The 25,734-nt window shown below is 35.4% G+C and overlaps 1 protein-coding gene and 1 long non-coding RNA gene across 3 annotated transcripts; one reads left to right on the top strand and one right to left on the bottom strand.

Annotated features, from left to right (window-relative positions):
- The first annotated feature begins 235 nt into the window (after positions 1-235).
- On the top strand, positions 236-9,210 carry tmem150ab (transmembrane protein 150Ab). 2 transcript variants are annotated; one of them, XM_062988686.1, is made up of 8 exons: positions 236-412; positions 1,917-2,023; positions 2,180-2,227; positions 3,584-3,670; positions 3,817-3,884; positions 6,079-6,206; positions 6,357-6,534; positions 8,489-9,210. In XM_062988686.1, the coding sequence occupies exons 2-8, from the start codon at positions 1,959-1,961 to the stop codon at positions 8,797-8,799; spliced, it is 885 nt and encodes a 294-aa protein (XP_062844756.1). In that variant the 5' UTR covers positions 236-412; positions 1,917-1,958; the 3' UTR covers positions 8,800-9,210. The 2 variants fall into 2 exon arrangements, with proteins under 2 accessions (XP_062844756.1, XP_062844757.1); XM_062988687.1 differs by lacking the exon at positions 236-412 and having other exon boundaries at positions 1,769-2,023.
- A 9,918-nt stretch (positions 9,211-19,128) lies between these two features.
- LOC134303624 (uncharacterized) lies at positions 19,129-20,943 on the bottom strand. The gene is made up of 4 exons (XR_010007678.1): positions 20,779-20,943; positions 20,633-20,677; positions 20,250-20,330; positions 19,129-19,266 (listed from the first exon to the last, which is right to left on the bottom strand). It is a non-coding gene; the product is annotated as an uncharacterized LOC134303624 (long non-coding RNA).
- Positions 20,944-25,734: the final 4,791 nt, after the last annotated feature.

Here is a 25,734-nt window from a genome sequence, read left to right on the forward strand (position 1 = left end):
CTAACATGCTAACTGACAGTTCAACTCTGACCTTCCTTCGTCGCTTCCGCTTTATGGGATATGTTATTTGATTAAAGTCCCAAATAAACCCAAAAATATATTCTAGATAAGCTTGTATGCATACATATTTCTATGATGCTATTTTAATATAGACTTAAAAATAGCTGTATAATTTTATAGTGTTTTCGTAATTCTGCAAAAAAAAAAAAAAAAAAAAAAAAAAAAAAAAAGAAACGTTGTACCTACCAGCGAATGTATAAGGATGCACTGCGCGTCTGCACGGCGCTCGTTTCAACACAGCTTAAATCAACTGATGAATGAATGAAGGAATGAATGAAGGAATGAATGAAGGAATGAATGAATGAATGAAGGAATGAAGTCAGTAATTCATTTATAGATCTAAAAGGTTGAGGTAAGTCTGTATTAGTTCTGATTTTTAAACATGCGATATCCAACAAAGGACAAAACGTTTCTTGTTGAATCAATGTATGCAAGGTTTGCACCGATCATTATATGAAGTTGTTTACAGTTGTCAGCCTGTTTAGCCTACTGGACAGCTGAACACATTGGTGAATGACGACCATTTTTGAGTACAGTTTTATTGTGTTTACTTACACTTCTTTAAATCGGCAGTGTTAGCGATTAAGATACTGGGCGAGTGGTCGGAATGACGCTAGTTCAAGCCCCACCACCCACCAACAATTTGCCACTGATGGGCCCCTGACCAAGGTCCTTAACCCTCAATAGCTTGCATTATATATAATCACTACTAAAATACCTTAAATGTAATACATACAGTTGCAATCTGACATATTCAAACTAAATCACCATAAAGGGTATTATGATGCGTATAAAATTGGATGAAAATATACTCTTTAAACAGAGAACATTTATTCATACATACAGTTATGTTGTCATAATTTTAAAATAAAAACATTTAGTTCTTCAGACAAATGTCCATGTGCAAATGTTCATTATTCAAATCCCCAGCCTATAATAAGTGATTTTGGTAAGTGCTAACAAGCTACTGAGACCTCTCTTGTGAAATTTTTCTCCACAAGCCATAATTGATGGCTTTCTTGCTGCAAATGCTCACCAAAGATTTTTTAATCAGATTTAAATCTGGAGACTGAGCCACCCCAAGATATTCCAGGGGAATTATTTGAAATTCCTTAACTAAGCTTCGGTAGGTCTAAATAACATTTATATTTTCATGTGTTTTTGCTTGACTTTACATTTACAAGTTCCACAGTCCTACATCTTTATGCAATGCCAAACACCATGCCAAGCCTAAATATTAGTTACTTTAGAAATACACTGAAATTACTGTCATTATTGTAATTACTTTTTTCATTTGCCTTAAAAGACCTTTAGAATAGATCTTTGTATTTTAGAAAAGTTTTTTGTTACTTGTTACTATTTAATAATGTCTATTTATAAAGTAAGTATATAATTGCAATACAACTACATTGCAAATAATTTACAACATGCAGTGAAAAAGAAAAGGCAGAAATTGCTAATGACATTCATTAGCTAAAATTTCATAATTTTGACTGGTCAGCTTTGACAGAACAATGATCCATCCATACAAAAAATATTTCTTTATGGCAATTGATTAGCTGTGTCTCAGCCTTTATTTTTAGCCTCTACACTGTCTATGTTTTTTTTAATAAAAAGTCCTACAATTGTGGATAAAGGACATTTTGAAAAGTCTATATTTTTTTGCCATTGTGCCCTTGTGTTAAATGTTTTACCAATCATCACTTTCATCACCTCTGAAGACTGTCAGATGTAATTAAACCCGTATTTGACCTGTACTGAGGTCCCATACTGCTTTCACCTTTACTGCACTGCATGGCTTCATCTGTTTTTCCTGACTGCATCTCTTGTCCTTTCACCACACTTTAATTCTGCAGCTCCCCCCATGCTTTGGAAACAGGCTCTACAAAAACTGCCCAATGACTGCCTGGATTGTCTTGCCAGTCAGCCTGTCAGCATTCTCCATCACAGGGATTTGGATAGTGTAAGTTTGTAAGATTTGTATGTCTGTACATTTTACATGACAGTTTTCTCCTATGGCTTATGTTTTAAATGAGTAATTCAAAAAAAATGCTTTGATACAATATTTAATGTTGTAATTATGTATCAGGTTATGAACAAAAGTTTTTATTATTTTTAGGTATGCCATGGCAGTGATGAACCACCATGTCTGTCCAGTAGAAAACTGGTAAGTCAGGAATTCATGTTGATGTAATTATACAATTATCCAGTCTTGTGGCACAAGCACTATGCATTTACATGGGTAAAAAAAGATCGGGGGAAATAAAATGACCTGAATGACTTTGACTGTGGTATGGTTGTTGGTGCAACATGCTGGTTTGAGTATTTTAGAAACAGTTGGTCCCCTGGGAATAGTGCGGGATGTGGACCAGTACTGTGCACAGCAACTCCTTGTTATAAGACAAACATGACCAAACCTGTTTGAGCTGAAAAAAAGGCCACTGTACCTTATTATTATTATTTTTAGTAGTAGTAGTAGTAGTAGTAGTAGTAGTGTTAAGTGCCATCAAGTGGATTCTGTTTAGTTTTGTCAAACTAGCTCTATTAGCAGCAGATCCTTCAGGTCCCGTAAGTTGTGAGGTGGGGCCTCCATGGATTGGGCATGTTTGTCCTGCATATCCCACAGATGCTTGATTTGATAGAGATCTGTGACATTTGGAGGCCAGTCAACTGCTTGACCCCTTTAAAAATTTGTAAAAAAAATTTCAGGAATGGTTTGAGAAAAATAACAGTGTGGTGAGGAGTCTTATTCAGCCGAAAGAGCTGACTGTTATTAATTAATGTCCTTTATGTTTTCTGCAAGTGGTTTAATCACATGGCATGTGTGGTTCCACACAAGAGATAGTCCAAATAAATGGCAAGCCAACCATAAGCCAGATCCTTTTTAAAATACTTGTCTGCAGTAAATTAGGCCATCTTGCAAATGGCAAAAAACAATAAAAGAAAAAAAAGAAAAGTGCTAGAAATTAAGTACAGTATATGGTAAAAAGTATTCGGACACCCCTTCTAATTTTTGAATTCATGTGTTCCAGCCACAAACAAAAATATTACAACATGTGTAATAAATTAGTCATATAAAGAAAATGATATGTTTTCAACTTTGCAGCAACAGTTTAGGTAAGGCCCTTTCTTGTTCAAGCATGACTGTGGGATAAACATGACTTTATATAAACATGAAGGTTTATAAGGACATAAAGAAAAGCTTGGTTTAACTTCAGTGACCCGTACAGAACCCTGACCCCAGCCCAAGTGAACTGCTTTTTTGACCAACATCAGTGCCCAGCCATACAAATGCTCTTTTGAATTAATGTGCACAAATTCCCAGACATAAGATTCAAAGTCTTGTGCAAATCCTTCTCAGAGGCTGAAAAGATCACATAAAGATCTCTCTATTTTAATACCACTTGTTTTTGAAATGGGATGTCCATCAAGCAGGTGTCCAAATACTTTAAGCATATAGTGTATGTTAAAAAGTCCTGACAGGTTGCTTTTCACCACCAACTCATGCACTGTTCCATTACAGGATGTACAATGTAACATGTAGTGAGGAGACAGCAAAGAGAGGCTTCCCTAAAAGCTGCTGCACTCCACAGGACATTCCACTTATCAGGTTTTTTTTTTTCTTTTATTACAGCCTAAAATGTGCTTAGAAATACTTCACAATGTACTATGTTAATAATTTAATAATGTTTTAAATATGTAAATCGTATATTTGATTTTTATTGACAGAATATGCTACTTTTTGTATTTTCTCAGCAAATGTGGCTGCTACCCACCTGAGAGCTGTCTCTTTAGTCTCATAGGCAATGTTGGAGCCTTTATGGGTAAGAAGCAACTTTTTGCTTAAATTAAACTAAAACTGGTAGTTTGACTGTTGTCTGCTGGATAGAGTTAAAGGCAAATGTTGGGAGGATGTTTTGGGGTGTTTTTTTATAACATTTTTCTTCTGTAGTTGTTCAGGTCGTGTCAGGATTATCAGAAGCGAAATCTTTATTCCGGTTATTCCAGTTGGTTCATTGGTCTTGGTTCATTGGTCTTGAGCACTACCAGGGTTACAGCCTCTAAAGCTCCTCCTTTTATTCCAAATGAATTATTAAACACAAACTTCCTTGTTTTGGAAAGTTGGCAAGTGCTGCAAGAATGGCTTTACTCTCCAGCTTTGAAATATGTTTTTGCTCCCTTAGACAGGTGTACATGTTTTAAAACTAGCCGACATAATTTTTTTCATAGGAAACATGCAGAGCTTTAAATGTGGTGGATTGGCTCTTGCTTCCATTCTGTCCTGGCTCTTGCTTCCATTCTGTCCTGGCTCCAGGAAATACCTTGATTACGGCACTCCGGGGCAGCAATATCAGTAGTAAGGAAAATAATGGTGTAAAACAAACACTTGTTGCAAAGTTTGGCACTAGGTAAAAGGCAATACAGTACAAGCAAATTGAACATGTCTGCAACTGAGCAAGTGGAGAACATCACTTTTTTAAATGATCAGAACTAAATAAAAGTGGATTAATATGACGATGTAAATATGAGCAGACATCAGAATTTGCTTCTCAGTTAGAGAACCAGTTCTATTCTCTAGATTAAACAAATGCTTTTCATGTGGTTTAGTATGGTGATAAAAGTACAAAAATATAGATCAGTTTTATGTTATTAAGTGAAAAAATAAATTAATGGGATAGTGTTTGTTTTTGTTGACATGTATGTATCTAACATTAGAAAACTAAAAAGCTGTAATTACAACAGTAATGTAATCTTGTTGATGGTGGGATGTGGGGGAGGCATCAAACCTTTTTGTGTATGGGGCTGCATGCATAGTTGCAGGCCAGTCAAAGTGACCATGCTAACACATGTCCACTGTCAATAGAAGAAGATATACTTTATTTGTCATTTATACATATACAGGTGTACAGTACAATAAAATTCTTTCTTCGCATATCCCAGCTTGTTTGGAAGCTGGGGTCAGAGCGCAGGGTCAGCCATCGTACGGGGCCCTGGAGCAGACAGGGTTAAGGGCCTTGCTCAAGGACCCAACAGTGGCTGCATAGCAGAGCCTGGATTTGAACCCCCAATCTTCCAGTTGATAGCCCAATGCTCTACCCACTAGGCTACCACTGTTCCTAATAGTGTCTACAATGGGCATGCAAGCATCAGAACTGAATATAGGAGTGATGAAAAAAGGTAAACTAATCTAAAGAATCACATTTTTATCAAAATCATATAGATGGTCAGGCACTTGTGCACTGTTTAATGTAGAACAGATGGCACCTGTATGTACTGTAGGATGATCAACCTCAAAACGTGCAAAAGTTGATGGACCTTCTGGTAATGTTCTGATACCAGATAACACAGGACTCCTTCAGATGTCTTGTTGAGTTCATGTTTTGGCAGGTCAGAGTTCTTGTTCTGACATTATATTAGGCAGGTTTCTCTAAAGTTATGGCCCATCTTTGTACATAGATAAACATAGTTTATATATTAGTGGTGCAACATTGGGAGGTTTTTATGCTTTATTGAAAAATGCACTGCAAATATACAGATGAGGCTATAGCTAACACACATGGCACACCTGAATCCAGCAATAAGATCTGAATGTATATTTTGTAGAGCTGAGAAAACTGTGGATATAAAACTGTTGATATATTGTAAAAAGTTTTAAACACCATTTTACTGAGTGTTTACTCAATGGGACAGCAAAACTTAAAATATGGAAAACAAGAAAAAATATTCAAGGTACTGGCTTAGTTAATCCTGGAAAAATGGAAATGTTTAAAGGGCGTATCTTACGATGGAGTATGACTATTTTACATTTTTGTAGATTTTTGTGAGATGTGGACTGTAGAAAAGCTTTTATGTGTAGATGAAGAACAAGAGAAGCTGGTTTTCATTTAAACGTTTTGTTGGTACCTGTATTGAATAGAGTTAGCATTTTAACAAACCATAATTTACTGTTGTAAAAGTTCATCATGGTGTTAAACCTAAAATCTCTCTCTCATCCCCTCCCTCTCTTTTCCTTTCCAGTGGTGATGGTATGTATGTTACGTTATGCTCAGGTGATTGAGCACAGCCAGCAGTCCTGGGTCAACACAACTGCTCTGATTTCTGGCTGCATTAATGCCCTGGGACTTGTCATGGTGGGCAACTTCCAGGTGGGTAAATGGTATCATAAAAACAGTAGACAAATGAATGGAAAAGTCAAAGTCAACTTTATTGTCAATACTGCAATATGTACAAGACATACAGAGGATTGAAATTATGTTACTCTCTTATTTATTTTATTTATTTATTGTCTTTCACAGGTTGACCATGCAAAAACTCTGCATTATGTGGGGGCTGGTGTTGCATTTCCTGCTGGCCTGCTCTTTTTATGTTTCCAGTGTGTGCTTACGTACCGGATTGCTGAGACAGCTCTTGACTACTGGATGGCTCACATACGAGTGGCTCTGTCAGCTGGAGCATTGACCTCTCTCGTTCTCAGTATCCTTTTTGAATTATGAGTAATTGTGTTGTAATACTTTTTGCCTGAGATCAGTGTCATTAGTACTCAGTTTAAAACTAATTCTAATACTTTTAATTGTTGGGTTTTAGGAACATAATTAAAGCAAATATGAAGAACACTGTGTAAATGCTAATGAGGCTTACATTGTTATTATTTTTTCACTCTCAAATGCATATGATTCATAATCCCAATATTTTTCAACAAAAAACATAAAGAATGCAGTTGTGATTAATAATCACCTACTTTCTTTTGTGCTCTCACTGGCTGTTGTTTATCGCTAGCTTTTGGTAAGTATACCAAATATCATATATGTTAAAATATCAGCCTGATAGTGACTAAAAACAAGCCCTTGTTATAAGTGGGCATTCAGATGCGATACTTTCTCTGAGACACATTGTTGGCACTTTTTGTTTATATTCTCCTGGTTGGGATTCAGTCAATTATTTTTTTTAATAATTCTAACAGTTAATATACACTGCCTGGCCAAAAAAAAGGTCACACACTGTAATATTTCGTTGGACTGCCTTTAGCATTCGCTGTGGCATCGTTTTCACAAGCTTCTGCAATGTCACAACATTTATTTCTGTCCAGAGTTGTATTAATTTTTCCCCAAGATCTTGTATTGATGATGGGAGATTTGGACCACTGCACTGCTCCAGCACATCCCAAAGATTCTCAATGGGGTTCAGGTCTGGACTCTGTGGTGGCCAAGCCATGTGTGAAAATGATGTCTCATGCTCCCTGAACCACTCTTTCACAATTTGAGCCAGATGAATCCTGGCATTGTCATCTTGGAATATGCCTGTGCCATCAGGGAAGAAAAAATCCATTGATGGAATAACCTGGTCGTTCAGTATATTCAGGTAGTCAGCTGACCTCATTCTTTGGGCATATAACGTTGCTGAACCTAGACCTGACCAACTGCAGCAACCCCAGATCATAGAACTGCCCACACAGGCTTGTACGGTAGGCACTAGGCATGATGGGTGCATCACTTCTGCCGCCTCTCTTCTTACCCTGACGCGCCCATCACTCTGGAACAGGGTAAATCTGGACTCATCAGACCACATGACCTTCTTCCATTGCTCCAGAGTCCAATCATTATGCTCCCTAGCAAACTGAAGCCGTTTTTGCCGGTTAGCCTCACTGACAAGTGGTTTTCTTAAGGCTACACAGCTATTTAGTCCCAATCCCTTGAGTTCCCTTTGCATTGTGCGTGTGGAAATGCTCTTACTTTCACTATTAAACATATCCCTGAGTTCTACTGTAGTTTTTCTACGATTTGATTTCACCAAACGTTTAAGTGATCGCCGATCACAATCATTCAAGATTTTTTTCCGACCACATTCCTTCCTCGAAGATAATGTTTCCCCACTGTCCTTCCACTTTTTAATAATGCGTTGGACAGTCCTTAACCCGATTTTAGTAGTTTCAGCAATCTCCTTAGATGTTTTCTCTGCTTGATGCATGCCAATAATTTGACCCTTCTGAAACAGATTAACATCTTTTCCACGACCACAGGATGTGTCTTTTGACATGGTTGTTTACCAAATGAGAAGCTTCTCACTGCATCAGTTAGGGTTAAATAACTTGTTGCCAGGTGAAACATAATCACCCATGCAGTAATTATCCAATGGGAGGCTCTTACCTATTTGCTTAGTTAAATCCAGGTGGTGACCTTTTTTTTGGCCAGGCAGTGTATTAAAACCCTTAGTTTGTAAATAGTGTAATGACTGTAGAATGTGTACATCCTAGTCAATAGTTTTTATTCTGTAGATGGTGCTAAAGATTTAAGTCCTCAGTATTTACTGAATAGGAGTAAAGTGTAATAAAATGTTCAGAGCACAATCGTTCACAGTCTGTCATGAAGTTAATGGACAGTAAGCTTCTTTATAATCATATTTGTTGGTTTCTTTAACCATTACATCAAAGGTGCCATTTTCTTCATCCATGAAAGTTTTGTGTTGCAACATGCTGCGGCCATTTGTGAATGGATCTTCACTGTTCTTGTCCTGATCTATTATGGAACTTTTACCTATGAGTTTGGCACAGTCAGCAGTGAAACTATGATGGCTGTCCTTATTCAGTATAGGCCACACAACAGCTCAGGCTCAGAAGCCATTGTAGGGGACATTAGGAAAGGGGTTGTTATGGGTTGTGGTGGCCAATGCCTAAAGTCATCTGGAGGAAGCAGCACCTCTGCACACCTCAACTGCACCCCGGAAAGTGTTGTCATGTTATAGTGAATTCACTCATTTGTAAAATGTTAAGCTAGTGTTATAAAAAATGTTCTACAACTGAAAAGAATCTTATATACAGATGATGTAAATACTAACTGAAACACTGCATGAATAGCCTGACTTTAAAATGACTAACAAATTCAGCTGTACAGTACAGGTGAATTAAAATAGGTTGATGCCAGGTAACAAGCAAGTTCCAAGGAGGTCAAATAGTGGGTTTTTGGTGGGTGCAATATTCAGTTTTGAAATACAATTTAATAGAAGACAGTCTGATAAAATCATATGTTTAATGTATAAAACAGAGACGTATAGCAATAACTGGTTAGTATTAGTCTCTTTTTTAATGAGGGTTGTCTTAGTGACATAGTAAAGCAATTATCTTTGGTTCACAGAACTTTTTTTGCTTACATAAATTTGAGCCAAATAACCCAAATTTAAAAAATGACATGTTGTTTTTTATCTTGCTACAAATGAAAAGTTTTAATGCCTCTGCCAAATAAAATAAAAAGAATTACAGTTTAAATTACAAATAGAAATAATTTGAATAAATGTCTACATGTGACCATGCTGTTTGGTGCCACACTGGACCTTACACCATTTGGCCACTATGGCCAGCTGGGTTTACCTGGCCAGCCAAAGCTTGTACTGATAAAAAGGCATAACCTGAGAGGAACATACAGCTAAAATTACAGCATTCATTACAGACATTATGTTCCAGCTGCATTACACATTATTGGAGAAAGTTTATCATTATGGAAGAGCAAGATGAAAAGTTCCAGTTTAGATTCCAGGTTTCTTAAGGATTTAGGCTTAAACAAGTGAAAGAAACAAGTGTTTATTAAAAAATGAAAATTATTATACATAGTATAAGTGAGACTAGTGACATCCCTAAATGTTTTGGCAGTCATTATCATTTAAGCTTAGCATATGTTACTGTAATCACTCTCATTTAAGAACACAGTGTGACTGATCCTGATACACACAAAGACTACTAAAGTGCAAAATCACTATTACCTTCACCTGTTAAATGTTAAATGTGAGTGATGTCTAACAAAAAGTAATATATTGTACAAAGCTGACATTTTAATCAAATTGACATCCTATTTGACGTTTTAGTTAATCAAATGTTTGTGTATACACAATACAGTGAATATACACAAACATTTTGATTTGACCATACAGTGTAATCCACTGTCAGCTGGCTATGCTTGTGATTTGAAAGGCTCAACAGTTACTTTTTCTTTTTACAAAGAAGTGCTATGATTGCTCTGATATGTTTGATTTAGAGGTCACAGCAGCCCTCTGCACAGTTTTATCACTTGAGCTTGTGCTGCTAAACATGGCAGCCAATATGATGATGATTACCAGTGCCAACACTGTCACAACAGCTATCAGTCCTGCTTTGCTCCTTAGATAGTCTTTTCTATTCTTCTGTTTGGCCTCCTTTGCCTTCTTCTTGAATTTCTGTGACTAAAATAAGCACAATTTAAATATGCAAAAAAAACCTACTTATTCATCTTTTTTATTTTTTTAATCCAAAAAGCTACACCACAAAATAAATAAAAATGCACAAAGTATGCTGTGCAAATATTGTTTTGTTTTGTTCATATACACTATATGGCCAAAAAGGAACATTTAACTTTAAGCTTGTTGAAAAACATGGGAAACATGAGCTTAGTATAAAGTTGACCCCCTCAGTGCGACTATATAACAGCCTTCACATTCTAAAAAGACTTTGCAAAAGATTTTGCATATGGGAAATCTGTGCCTACTCAGTCAATAAATCATTTTTATGGGCATGCACTGATGTCGGATAGCCAGGCTCCCAACTGACGTTTTAATTCATTTTAAGTGCATTCAGTGAAGTAGAGGTTGGGGTCCTGTGCAGAATCCACAACAAAATTGTCAGTCCATGTCTTTATAGACCTCACTTTGTGCACAGGAAACAGTGTAGTTAGTAGTTTTTGTGTGTATCACTTTGTGCACAGGAAAGTGCCTTCCCAAAACTTTTGCCATAAAATTAGAGGCTTATAATTTATTTTATATAACTGATTTTATCACACCTATTAACTCAGTAATCAGGAGGGAGTTGTGCCTCATTTTGACCATATTCTGTATGTTTGCACCATTTAAAAATGTAACAGTTTTATTTAAATTTATAAAAAGATAAATTTAAAATTTGTAAAATTGTAAATTAATTATTATTTTTACTAAGTGTATTTACATGCTATATTTGTCAGTAAATGACAAACATATAAAAATATATACAAAATATACTATATACTCTGTACAAAATCTAAATGTACAGTGGTGTGACAAATTTATTTCACCTTACCTGATATATTGCATTTTGGCACAATGAATAATAGTTAAATAAAACAACGGCAGATATTACACAAAGAGGACTAACTAAAAATACATTTTGTATGAACAATTTCATTTAATCTACAAACTCCATTTCCGACATTGGAATCTGGGATTTTAATTATCTTGATTAGTTATTTAACTGACAACTGTAGAAAGAAAGAATTTACAATGTTTTTACTGATCAACTTTATTGTATTTTGTAAATACAACAAAAAAAACACGTTTAGAATTTTATGCCTGCAACACACCCCAAAAAAAGTGGGACAGAGGCAAAATAAGAGTAAAAAGTTTCTTAAATATTCAAGTTAGTGTTTCACACTAAGCAGGTAAATTGGTAACAGCCACCTGTCTCCTATTGAAAATGTGTGGTGGAGCCTGAAGCAGGGAATCAAACATTGGTGACCATGGACTGTTAGAGTAGCTCGTATCAAGCAAGAATTAGGAAAAATTGTACTTGCAAAATTGCAACACTTAGAGTCCTCAGTTTGCAAACCATTAAAAAATTTAATTAATAGGAAAGGTGAGTATCCACCCAACATTTTTGAAGTGTGTTACAAGCATCAAATTCTAACAAATGTCTCAACTGAACATACAAAGAGAAGCGTGCTTACTTTTTTCAGTAACTCTGCGCCCCGCATGTCAAGATCCTCCAGTTTTTCTTTTCGTTCCTCTGCTTTACTTAAATTGTCCAGCATAATGTCTTTCACCTCCTCTGCTTCTCTCTGAGAAGCTTTTAGTCTGCTTTCCTGTTAGAAAATTATGGGTGCAATTCAAGATTGAAAAGACTCATGCAAATTTGTACACCTTTCATATAAATACAATGTTGTTGTTTTTTTTATTTGAATTTACATTTTAAGCAGTAATAATGTAAATGTACAAAGGTAAGCAGTTATAACAGGCTAAGTCAGGGAACAAGTCTTGGATTAAAACCTATCAAAGCTGTTCTGCAGCAATAAAAAGTTGATGTAGACAGTTAATACAGGTGTCCCATATTTTGTTGATTGCTGTGTGTTTAAAAAGTTTTGATTGGTGGAACAAGGTCTTGGCATGGAGACAGTTTTCTAGGAATATATATCAGCTCGGCTGTACTGGGGTTAAGTTTTAGCTGATGACATCCTGACATCCATAATGAGATATCTGCCAGACAAGTTGAGATGCGAGTTTGATGCCTGAAGAATGGAATAACAGGATGAGCTGCGTACCATCAGCATAGGAATGGTAAGAGAGGCCATGGGCAGATATGACTTTACAAAATAGTAAATAGTACACTGATACAGTGCCTAGCAAAAGTATTCGGCCCCCTTGAACTTTTCAACCTTTTGCCACATTTCAGGCTTCAAACATAACAATATGAAATTGTAATTTTTTGTGAAGAATCAACAACAAGTGGGACACAATCGTGAAGTGGAACGAAATTTATTGGATATTTTAAACTTTTTTTAGAAATAAAAAACTGAAAAGTGGGGCGTGCAATATTATTCGGCCCCCTTGCGTTAATACTTTGTAGCGCCACCTTTTGCTGCGATTACAGCTGCAAGTCGCTTGGGGTATGTCTCTATCAGTTTTGCACATCGAGAGACTGAAATTTTTGCCCATTCTTCCTTGCAAAACAGCTCGAGCTCAGTGAGGTTGGATGGAGAGCGTTTGTGAACAGCAGTTTTCAGCTCTTTCCACAGATTCTCGATGGGATTCAGGTCTGGACTTTGACTTGGCAATTCTAACACCTGGATACGTTTATTTGTGAACCATTCCATTGTAGATTTTGCTTTATGTTTTGGATCATTGTCTTGTTGGAAGATAAATCTCCGTCCCAGTCTCAGGTCTTTTGCAGACTCCAACAGGTTTTCTTCCAGAATGGTCCTGTATTTGGCTCCATCCATCTTCCCATCAATTTTAACCATCTTCCCTGTCCCTGCTGAAGAAAAGCAGGCCCAAACCATGATGCTGCCACCACCATGTTTGACAGTGGGGATGGTGTGTTCAGGGTGATGAGCTGTGTTGCTTTTACGCCAAACATAACGTTTTGCATTGTGGCCAAAAAGTTCGATTTTGGTTTCATCTGACCAGAGCACCTTCTTCCACATGTTTGGTGTGTCTCCCAGGTGGCTTGTGGAAAACTTTAAACGAGACTTTTTATGGATATCTTTGAGAAATGGCTTTCTTCTTGCCACTCTTCCATAAAGGCCAGATTTGTGCAGTGTACGACTGATTGTTGTCCTATGGACAGATTCTCCCACCTCAGCTGTAGATCTCTGCAGTTCATTCAGAGTGATCATGGGCCTCTTGGCTGCATCTCTGATCAGTCTTCTCCTTGTTTGAGCTGAAAGTTTAGAGGGACGGCCGGGTCTTGGTAGATTTGCAGTGGTCTGATACTCCTTCCATTTCAATATGATCGCTTGCACAGTGCTCCTTGAGATGTTTAAAGCTTGGGAAATCTTTTTGTATCCAAATCCGGCTTTAAACTTCTCCACAACAGTATCTCGGACCTGCCTGGTGTGTTCCTTGGTCTTCATGATGCTCTCTGCGCTTTAAACAGAACTCTGAGACTATCACAGAGCAGGTGCATTTATACGGAGACTTGATTACACACAGGTGGATTCTATTTATCACCATCAGTCATTTAGGTCAACATTGGATCATTCAGAGATCCTCACTGAACTTCTGGAGTGAGTTTGCTGCACTGAAAGTAAAGGGGCCGAATAATATTGCACGCCCCACTTTTCAGTTTTTTATTTCTAAAAAAAGTTTTAAATATCCAATAAATTTCGTTCCACTTCACGATTGTGTCGCACTTGTTGTTGATTCTTCACAAAAAATTACAATTTCATATCTTTATGTTTGAAGCCTGAAATGTGGCAAAAGGTTGAAAAGTTCAAGGGGGCCGAATACTTTTGCTAGGCACTGTAGATAGGGGGTCAGATCAGTACTGATAATAACAATATCAGTATCCTTTAAGGACAAAGGTGCCCTTCCAGTAAATGGTTTTAAGGACTACCGAGAATACACATTTCAAGCAAGAGTACTAACAAGCTCTTTCAAGAGTAAAGCAGTGCTAAACAGCATGAAAAAGAGACACCAAACCATTTGTTTACAAAATAATGGGTATTGTATACATCACAACAGTGCTATTCTAAGTTTACATGTACAAGGCGTTTTTCTCCACTCCTTTTATCAGCGAATGAAAAGAGCAACAATAATGTTAAACCTAACCTTGCTGATCCTTAGTCTCTTAGACAATTATATAACTGATAACTAAATCAGCAACAAGAGGCAGAGCAACTTAACTTCAACAGTTAAGCAGAGATTAATTGTAGGTTCACACTGACCAAAAGTCTGACAAAAATGTGAATACCCACCAAAAAATTAAAGTTTAGTTGTTTATTTAATACTTTGCTACTAAAACATTAATGCCAAAGGATGCTACTGGAAGAAAATGTGAAATGTATTCAGTGGGGAAATGAGAAATGTACACTGCCGTCTCTGTGGTTGGCAAGTTGCATAGAGTCGTGAGATATCATAAGAAAGATATCAAAAGATCCTTATATAAGAGGGTTAAAAAGTAAGTAAAAATCTATTAGACCAAGGCTGAATAAATAAGTCTAACTTATCACATTCATTTTTGGTGGTTTGATTATGATAAAGTACTCAAGCTTGTGTGCTCTGGGAGCTCTGGGAGTTAAAGATCATTCCTGACTGCTACCCCCTCTATTTTAAGTTAATGTTAAATCTTTTACATTTAAGTTACCAGTTAAATTGAGAAATAATTTATAACTTATAACAAATAAGAGGGTTTGTCAGTAGATGGCATTTTTTCCCCTCCTGATCATAAGAAAATAACAGCTTCTGGCAAAGTTAAAAGCTAAAATAAAAATTTATTAATAATAAAATAATAATAATAATAATAATAATAATGCAGACAATAAACCCACAATAAAAAATCCTATATAGCCAAATAAATAAAGTTTATTTCTTTTTCCTGCCTAAAACTTTTGCATAGTTTCTGTCTATATTAAAAATAAAATACAAATACAAATAAATACAATAAAATTAAAGGAGTGACACTATTAATCATTCTTTTTTATTATATATTATAATAATATATGATAATATCATACTGTATATGACAAATAAAGGCATTCTATTCGAACTGTTGTATAAAATGTGTATGGGGACAAAACTTGTTTTATAAATTGGTAATTACAAATCTGCATTGATGTATCAAATATATTAATGTTTTAAAACATTTTAAAGTGTGTGAATCAATATCAAAACTGAATGATCGATTTTTTCATCCTGACAATGTCGGATAGTACAAGAAATTTTAATTTTAAGTTAACTGCAACCCCTAAATACATGTAATACAATACACCGGGGGTCATCATCCTTGCTACCGTCAAATAGTGTATATTAAAGTTACATTACAATTTTAATTACATTCGCATGATATATTTTGTGATTTGCTGTTTTTGTCGATGGTCAGTTTGATTCCAACCTTCATAAATGTTTTCTTCTTGTATATGTTACAGTCACCTAACGCTGTTGTTTGAAAAAAAATGTACAAATTAGTATTTACAAAATTAAAATACAGTTAATACTAAGTTTTCAGTATGTAGTATTTGCCTTAACGATTTTGTCAAACTCAAAAAACGTCGTTGCTTTTTATCGTATAACCAATTTTACGACTTCCGCCTTGCAATGTCAACCTACAAATGTCAGAACAAAAACGAAAGACAAGATAGTTCAAGGTACACAACACAATGATAAGTGTATTGTTTCACAAAAAAACTTACCATGTTGAACTATTTTTGCTGTTCACTGTAAAAAAAAAAAGTCCAAAAAGGAAAGAAGCAAATCTTAACTAATTGTATAGTCAACGAATCCGCGTCCTGAGCTCAAAATGCCTAAAATAGTTTTCCTTGTTGGCGCTTGTTTCCACCAGAGGGAGATGGTTGATGATAAGATGTTGACAATACAAACTGCTGGGCTTTAATCTATAAATAACTTTTTGGGGGGTAAACCCTAACATTAATATTAGTAAATTGTGCTTATTTTTATTCAGTGAATTTGGACCATTCTGTGTTTGGTTTTAAAGGCTGCAGTAACCTTGATTAAACTACTCATCTTATACAAGCGCACGCCCTTACATAAAATAACGTCTTAAAAGAAAATCATTTCTAGATTTGAATGAAATTATATGTAGGAAACACATGCTTTAATAAAACTATTGTTTTGTTTCATTCCCAGTCATGGTAAATATTATTTTCCTGAAAATTTAAATAATCTGAAACTTGAAAAACCTTTCGCCTTCTGTCTCGTTTCAATATACTGGTGCTGGTCATAAAATTAGAATATCATGAAAAAGTTTATTTATTTCAGTAATTCCATTCAAAAAGTGAAACTTGCATATTATATTCATTCATTACACACAGACTGATATATTTCAAATGTTTATTTCTTTTAATGTTGATGATTATAACCGACAACTAATGAAAACCCCAAATTCAGTATCTCAGAAAATTAGAATATTGTGACAAGGTACAATATTGAAGACACCTGGTGCCACACTCTAATCAGCTAATTAACTCAAAACACCTGCAAAGGCCTTTAAATGGTCTCTCAGTCTAGTTCTGTAGGCTACACAATCATGGGGAAGACTGCTGACAGTTGTCCAAAAGACGACCATTGACACCTTGCACAAGGAGGGCAAGACACAGATTACCTTTGGAAATCAAGGTCAAATCCAGGCAAAAGGAGCCCCAACTAAGTATTGAGTGCTGTACATGCTCATACTTTTCATGTTCATACAGTACTTTTCATTTGGCCAACATTTCTAAAAATCCTTTTTTTGTATTGGTCTTAAGTAATATTCTAATTTTCTGAGATTTGCCTTAACGATTTTGTCAAACTCAAAAAACGTCGTTGCTTTTTATCGTATAACCAATTTTACGACTTCCGCCTTGCAATGTCAACCTACAAATGTCAGAACAAAAACGAAAGACAAGATAGTTCAAGGTACACAACACAATGATAAGTGTATTGTTTCACAAAAAAACTTACCATGTTGAACTATTTTTGCTGTTCACTGTAAAAAAAAAAAGTCCAAAAAGGAAAGAAGCAAATCTTAACTAATTGTATAGTCAACGAATCCGCGTCCTGAGCTCAAAATGCCTAAAATAGTTTTCCTTGTTGGCGCTTGTTTCCACCAGAGGGAGATGGTTGATGATAAGATGTTGACAATACAAACTGCTGGGCTTTAATCTATAAATAACTTTTTGGGGGGTAAACCCTAACATTAATATTAGTAAATTGTGCTTATTTTTATTCAGTGAATTTGGACCATTCTGTGTTTGGTTTTAAAGGCTGCAGTAACCTTGATTAAACTACTCATCTTATACAAGCGCACGCCCTTACATAAAATAACGTCTTAAAAGAAAATCATTTCTAGATTTGAATGAAATTATATGTAGGAAACACATGCTTTAATAAAACTATTGTTTTGTTTCATTCCCAGTCATGGTAAATATTATTTTCCTGAAAATTTAAATAATCTGAAACTTGAAAAACCTTTCGCCTTCTGTCTCGTTTCAATATACTGGTGCTGGTCATAAAATTAGAATATCATGAAAAAGTTTATTTATTTCAGTAATTCCATTCAAAAAGTGAAACTTGCATATTATATTCATTCATTACACACAGACTGATATATTTCAAATGTTTATTTCTTTTAATGTTGATGATTATAACCGACAACTAATGAAAACCCCAAATTCAGTATCTCAGAAAATTAGAATATTGTGACAAGGTACAATATTGAAGACACCTGGTGCCACACTCTAATCAGCTAATTAACTCAAAACACCTGCAAAGGCCTTTAAATGGTCTCTCAGTCTAGTTCTGTAGGCTACACAATCATGGGGAAGACTGCTGACAGTTGTCCAAAAGACGACCATTGACACCTTGCACAAGGAGGGCAAGACACAGATTACCTTTGGAAATCAAGGTCAAATCCAGGCAAAAGGAGCCCCAACTAAGTATTGAGTGCTGTACATGCTCATACTTTTCATGTTCATACAGTACTTTTCATTTGGCCAACATTTCTAAAAATCCTTTTTTTGTATTGGTCTTAAGTAATATTCTAATTTTCTGAGATACTGAATTTGGGGTTTTCATTAGTTGTCAGTTATAATCATCAACATTAAAAGAAATAAACATTTGAAATATATCAGTCTGTGAGTAATGAATGAATATAATATACAAGTTTCACTTCTTGAATGGAATTACTGAAATAAATAAACTTTTTCATGATATTCTAATTTTATGACCAGCACCAGTATATATCAGGACTCTTGGGGGGGGGGGGGGGGGGGGGGGTCATTGTCTCTTCACTTTACACTAAATTCTGTAATATTAAATAAATTGTTTTAGCTATGCCTTTCTAAACGAACAAAAAAACCCCAAATTAAATAAAGAAAAACAAATGGACCCCTTGAACAGTGGTGGTTCTTCTGTCCCTCTGTGTGTGTTTGTGTTTATGAGTGATGTTGTGTGTTGTAAGTGTTTGTGGCAAATTTTCATGCCTTGATGACTGATATTGGGGGCTCCCATTTAAAGCACTGTGGTTCAATGTCAGCCATTTTCATGGTCATGAATCACGTCCCTGGTTTTGGTTTTATTAAGCCCTACCATGGGAAAAACCCTCTCTGCATTTGAGTGTGGCAGAACTAATACCAGTTTGGCAATCGTACACTCTTAAAAAGTCATGTGTTAAAAACGACACACACTGTTTGGAATTTCAACACATGTAAGGAGTGTGCTCAGGGACGACACATACTGTGTTGATTTAAACACAGTAAATGTGTCATCCTGTTTTTGCACACCCACCGTGTTAGGATACTTAACACACACAATGTGTGTTGATCATGTGTAATCAAGAAAATGGGTAAAATAAAGACGAATACACATGTAGCCATTTTATTTTACTGTATAATATTACAAATGTTTCAATAAGTTTAACAGTAAATGTACAAAATATATCTTCCTTGAACTTTCTTTTCCATTCTTAAAGATGGTTGCAAAAACTCGTAAAACGACTGCTCCTCTGTCCTAAAAGAAAGACAAAAAATATCATTACAAGGTACTGTGTAATCACAATACAAAATATTAACTGAGACATGTACAACATTTAATATTTTGAATAACATTCTGATTAGTCAACCAACCAAATGAGTAATCAGCTAACAACTACTATTCATCCAAATTTGTCATCAGATTATTGTCTAATTATTCACATAGGCTGTTTAACAAATTATTAAACAAGTCACCTGAAAGCTACAGTTACAGCATACAAGCTGTTTCCTTTACCAGAATAAAGTAAATCGGATGATGCATTTTGGAAGGGTTGTGCTTTACCCTAAATATCCACCACTACTACTTTAATGCTAATAACAATAAGCAATGTTGCTGACGATTCGATTTAAGGAACCGATTCTTCCGAACCAATTCTGCACTTCCGAACCAACTGCATTAGGACCAGATGATTTAAAAGAACCGATTCAGTAAAACGAACTGAGCTAAACTAAGCTAAAACAAATGTTAAAATGATTAAAATTCGCTTCTCATAATGAGATTTAACTTAAATAATGTTACTTAATCGCTGTAATCACATAGTCAGTTAAGTAAATTACCTTGAGAAAACGACAAACAGAGGGTTGCTGAGGTAATTTTATCCAGTCAGTCTGTTTTGGTGCCATTTTGAGCAAACTAAAAGTCCAATTAACGGTTAGCCAGTTGGCTAACGATAAATAATACCAATAAAAAGAAAGACTAGTCAGGTTTAACAGAACATTCATTGCTCAATAGGAACAGAAAAGCAAACTTAGGTTTATATTAATGTAATTCAGTGCCTCCTTTTTTACTTAACTAAGTCAATTGTCAATTAAAGTCGATTGTTAAAACAGGTCACAGGGTTAAAACCTACGTTTTATAGCTTTGCTTGACTTCATAAAACACACAACAAAACACTGATAAACATGATCTACATAAACATTAATAAAACAAAGTCAATACTAGTTCCTTTTGCAACTTACCAATAAGGGTATAAGGACGGGTCCTGCTGCCTTTCCTTGCATGGTCCAGAAAGAGGGAATCAACCGTGAAACACAGATATACTTGATAGGAGAAATGTGATTGGTTAACGCATATTTTTATTTATTAATTTATTTTAAATCTTACATGTGAAATAATCTATGTTTTTAGTCATAAATGCCATTATTTTATCCAACAAATTTAAGTAAAATTGAATAAATATATATTTTTAAACAATGTATTTTCTCACAGTTCTACACATAAATGTGTAGACTAACTATTGGAGTTACTTTACACTTGTCTGTGTAAAAAGGGGCCAGAAATGACACAAAACGTGTTACAGACTGCAGGACAAAGTAGCTGTGTAGAAAAAATGACACATTACTTCTTAGAGTGTAGACAGCCTCGGAAATCTGCTCATACCAGTCACCTTTGGAAAAAAATGAACCAAGGAAGCCTAATTACACTCCTACATATTTTTGCAGTTATTTAGTTGCTCATGTCAATGGGTGTGTGCTGAATATTTCTTACCCTATTCTTCAGTGAGGTCATATTCCCCTAGAAAGCCTCAATGTCAAACATGACTGGGTCTTGGGACATAGGGATGTCCATCAACTGGTAGTACAGGAACTCCTCACCCAGCAACAAGAAATTCTATTTTCTGATTGGCTGAGAAATTCTATTTTCTGATTGGCCGATAGGTCGCTAATTCAAGACAGCTGTATGAGCTCAGAGTAGTCTGCCTTTGACTCGTTTGTAGGATAGGCTATAGTCATTTCTGTGCGGCGAAGTTAATCATTTCTCAGCGTGAGAAATACCATGTGTGGCGTGTGAGCTTGTTGAAGTGAGTGTGTCTCACGCTCAATGCGGGAGACTTGAGAGCCCTGTATATATACAGAGGCGATTTAACCTGCCTGTGGGCCCGGGGGCTACGGCTGGTTGCGGGCCCCCCACGTATGGTTTTCATAAAATCAGTACACAACGCAAGACAACAGAGTTCAGTGGCGTAACTAGGAGCTCATGGGCCCCAGTGCAAAAAATAATTTTGGGCCCCCCTATATATATACTGTATATATAGGTCTAGTAACGTTAAGCAGGTTACACAGATTCCCAAAATCCCTTGCTGTGCACTCACTGTATATTGTGATTACATGTATTCCGATATTTCATTGTCTTTGAGATATTTTTATATTTTACTTAACGAAAATATTGTCGTGTTTTTACTTTCACTATCGCGGCACTTTACCGCTAGCATTAGCCACTTGCTACTGTAGAGAGTCGGCTCACCTAGCCGCTGTCTGGTGGGGATGCTGCGGGTCTTTTGCTGTGCATAAAGGCACACGACTATGGCAAGCCGTTTTAGCTTTTAATCCTCTTTTTCTTGATATCAGGAACTCAATTTTTGATATCAAGAATTAAATTCTTACTAGTAAAAATTTAATTCTTTATGGCAAGCCGTTTTAGCTTTTAATCCTCCTTTTCTTGATATCAGGAATTCAATTTTTGATATCAAGAATTAAATTCTTACTAGTAAACATTTAATTTTTGATATCAAGAATTTAATTATTACATGTTCTAATGATAATTAGATGATTTGCATGTGGATTTAAAGGCGGGGCTAATTTGGGTTGTGCTTTTCTTAAAGAGAACATCATGAACTACATGTACTGCAAGCCATTGTAAACAAAATAGTAAAGGTTGTACATTACAGATTTTGCAGCATACTCGAGCAATTACATTAAAAAAAAACATTTTCAAAAACGGTTTAAAAACTGCAGACTGAAAACACATCTAACCCCTAAATCTATGCTCTATCGCGTAATCTACATATCAGTATTTGTTTCACTGTGTTCCTTTTCTTGACTATCGTGTCAATAAACAGAATGGACGGTTAAAACTTTGTATTAGCTTATTTTATATTTATTAAATGTACAACAGTAACGAACTTCAACTATCACATGTATAAACACACTAAACCCCGCATACATGTGTGCGTCGCTCTATTTGTTCCGTACTGAAACATAAAACCGTCATACGTTCCATACATAAACACATACTGTAGACGCAGACGTCTTAATAATGTGTGGAATGACGTGTATGAAAGCTGTAAAATGTAACATCACTTCATTACTGCATCCCAACTCTCTCACATCTACACTTTACAAAGTCAACTACACTAATGACAAACTTTCTAATGGAGTTTCTCTGGTCCAACTTACAATGTGCAACAGTCCAGTAGATGGCACTTGGAAACCAGAGACTGAACGGTCTACTAAATAAATACACATTTATTTGATTTCTCTATTAATGATGATTATTTTAGGGGAAAAAACAGATCTTAGATTTTTTAATAATTACATTTGATTTCCAATCACTTGCAATGTCTCTTTAAGTCAAAGCTCCTGATTCTCAGTGTTTCACATGACAGTGATTTATATACAGTGTTAGAGACGAAAATCACGGTCAGATGTGTGTAATGCCAGGTCTATGGTCAGTGTAATGGGAGCATGGTTGTCAGACACCTATGTAAGTCATTAAATTCTTGAGAATTCATTTTTTACTAGTAAGAATTTAATTCTTGATATCAAAAATTAAATTTTTACTAGTAAGAATAAATTTTTTACTAGTAAGAATTTAATTCTTGATATCAAAGATTGAATTCCTGATATCAAGAAAAGGAGGATTAAAAGCTAAAACGGCTTGCCATAGTATGGGCTACTATTGGATATATTTAAACAGACTCATTTTAATACAATTTCATTCTTACATTTCATTCTTACTAGTAAAAATTTATTTTCTGATATCAAAAATTTAATTCTTGATATCAAGAATTAAGTTTTTACTAGTAAGAATTCAATTTTTGATATCAAAAATTAAATTCTTGATATCAAGAATTCAATTTTTGATATCAAAAATTAAATTCTTGATATCAAGAATTGTATTTTTTTATATCAAGAATTGTATTGTTGATATCAAGAATTCAATTCTTGATATCAAAAATTCAGTTTTAACTAGTAAGAATTCAATTCTTGATATCAAAAATTCATAGTTAAATTTTTTATATTAAGAATTGAATTCTTACAATTCTTATGTGAGTTTGATAAATGACAGTGATTAATAAAATGACAATGGATTATATTAAACTTAATACATTTTCTTAATGTTTCCTTAAAGTGTTTAGCTAATCCCAAAGTAGTTAATATTTTTTAGTTTTGGTTATTGTAGCGCTTTTGTTGTTGCCATCTGTAAGATGACTTACATAGGTGTCTGGCAACCATACTCCCTTTACACTGACCATAGACCTGGCATTACACACATCTGACAGTGATTTTCGTCTCAAATCACTGTCATGTGAAACACTGAGAATCAGGAGCTTTGACTTAAACAGGCATTGCAAGAGATTGGAAATCAAATGTAATAGATTAGATGAGCATAGATTTAAGTACATGTAGTTCATGATGTTGTCTCTTTAAGAAAAGCACAACCCAAGTTAGCCCCGCCTTTAAATCCACATGCAAATCAACTAATTATCATTAGAACATGTAATAATAAATCAATTCTTACTAGTAAGAATTTAATTCTGGATATCAAAAATTTAATTTTTACTAGTAAGAATTTAATTCTTGATATCAAAAAATTATTTTTTACTAGTAAGAATTCAATTTTTACTAGTAAGAATTTAATTCTTGATATCAGGAATTTAATTTTAAAAAGAGGATTAAAAGCTAAAACGGTTTGCCATACAATACATCTTAAATAACCTGTACTGAGCAGTCACACACTATGCAATGTGCAAATCAACCATCACTAGTGCATGCTCTTCAATCAGACAGCAGAGGTCGCAATTGTAGTGGCAATGAAACCAAATCAAAATCTGTCCCTCAGGCATAGCTGACTGTGACTGGATGGTAGGTTGATAGCACTGTCTGGAAACTTAAGAAAAGTTCAAGTTTTAGTGCTTTTGAACCACAAGAGATATTGCAAATCTGATTGTTTGTTTGTTTATTAGGATTTTTAATGTCATGTTTTACACTTTGGTTACATTCATGACAGGAACAGTAGTTACTCCTTACACAAGATTCATCAGTTCACAAGGTTATATCGAACACAGTCATGGACAATTTAGTGTCTCCAATTAACCTCACTTGCACGTCTTTGGACTGTGGGAGGAAACCGGACTCCCCGGAGTAAACCCACGCATACACCAAATCTGATTCAGGCAATCGATTTCTGAGAAAATTCTGGTCTTCTTTGATATGCTACATGACCACCTTCTCACTGGGAAAACTTGTCCTTGATCCAGTATGGCGGCTTTCAAGATGGCGGCCATGTTCCGGACATAGCCTAAAGATAGGCCCCCTCACCCATTACTTGCTGGGGTATTCAGATATGTTCATTTCCCTTTCGTTTCTGAAATAAAAGAGTGTCCTGCGACTTTTGACTCACCCTATACTAAGATTTTATATAGACTTTTCGTTACCCGAGAACATTATTTACTATAGAAAATTATTAACTATATTACTCACTCACTTTTTTCACCGCTTGTCCAGTTAGGGTCACGGGGGGTGCTGGAGCCTATCGCAGCTTTTCAATGGGCGCAAAGCATACAGTAACACCCTGGACGGGGCGCCAATCCATCACAGGGCTGATACACATTCACACACACACCCATTCACCTATATGGCAGTTTAGTGTCTCCAATTAACCTGGCTGCATGTTTTTGGACTGTGGGAGGAAACCGGAGCTCCCGGAGGAAACCCACACAGACATAGGAGGGAAATGCAAACTCAGCCCAGAAAGGACCCGGACCACCCCGCCTGGAGATTGAACCCAGGACCTTCTTGCTGTGAGGTGACAATGCTACCCACCGAGTCACCGTGCCACCCATTTACTATATTAGATCATGCAATTTTATTACAATTGTCTCATTAATTTTACATTACATTTCATGCAGATAAGAGCATTAATTTGGACAAGCCATAAAATAAAATTTTTTTTTTTTTTTTTTTTGGAAAAATTGCTAAATTGATATAACTGGTGGAATAAAAGGATCAGTTAAAAAAAAAATTACAATCAGCATCATTGTATGTGGTAAGTGTATTTATACACATACACATGCCTCATGTATGTGTATTTATATTTAATATTTATACATTTCTTTACTTCTTTCTTTTCTCTAATCTCTCATTTATTTATTGATGTGATATGATTTTAACGTCCTGTTATACACTTACATTGTATAGTTACATTCATGACAGGACAGATTACAGGTTACTCATGATTCATCAGTTTAAGTTCATGTCATACACTGTCACAGGGAATTTTGTATCTCTGATTCACATAACTTGCATGTCATATGATCACAATCACACCACCAGAAAACACTGGGTGTAAAATACAGCCCAGGCAGAGTATCTATTGCAGAACACTAGGCACCACTATGACTCACTTACACCAAAAGCCAATTAAAATTATTTTTTATTACAC

This window comes from Trichomycterus rosablanca, chromosome 26, assembly GCF_030014385.1.
Source record: "Trichomycterus rosablanca isolate fTriRos1 chromosome 26, fTriRos1.hap1, whole genome shotgun sequence".
NCBI lineage: Eukaryota > Metazoa > Chordata > Actinopteri > Siluriformes > Trichomycteridae > Trichomycterus > Trichomycterus rosablanca.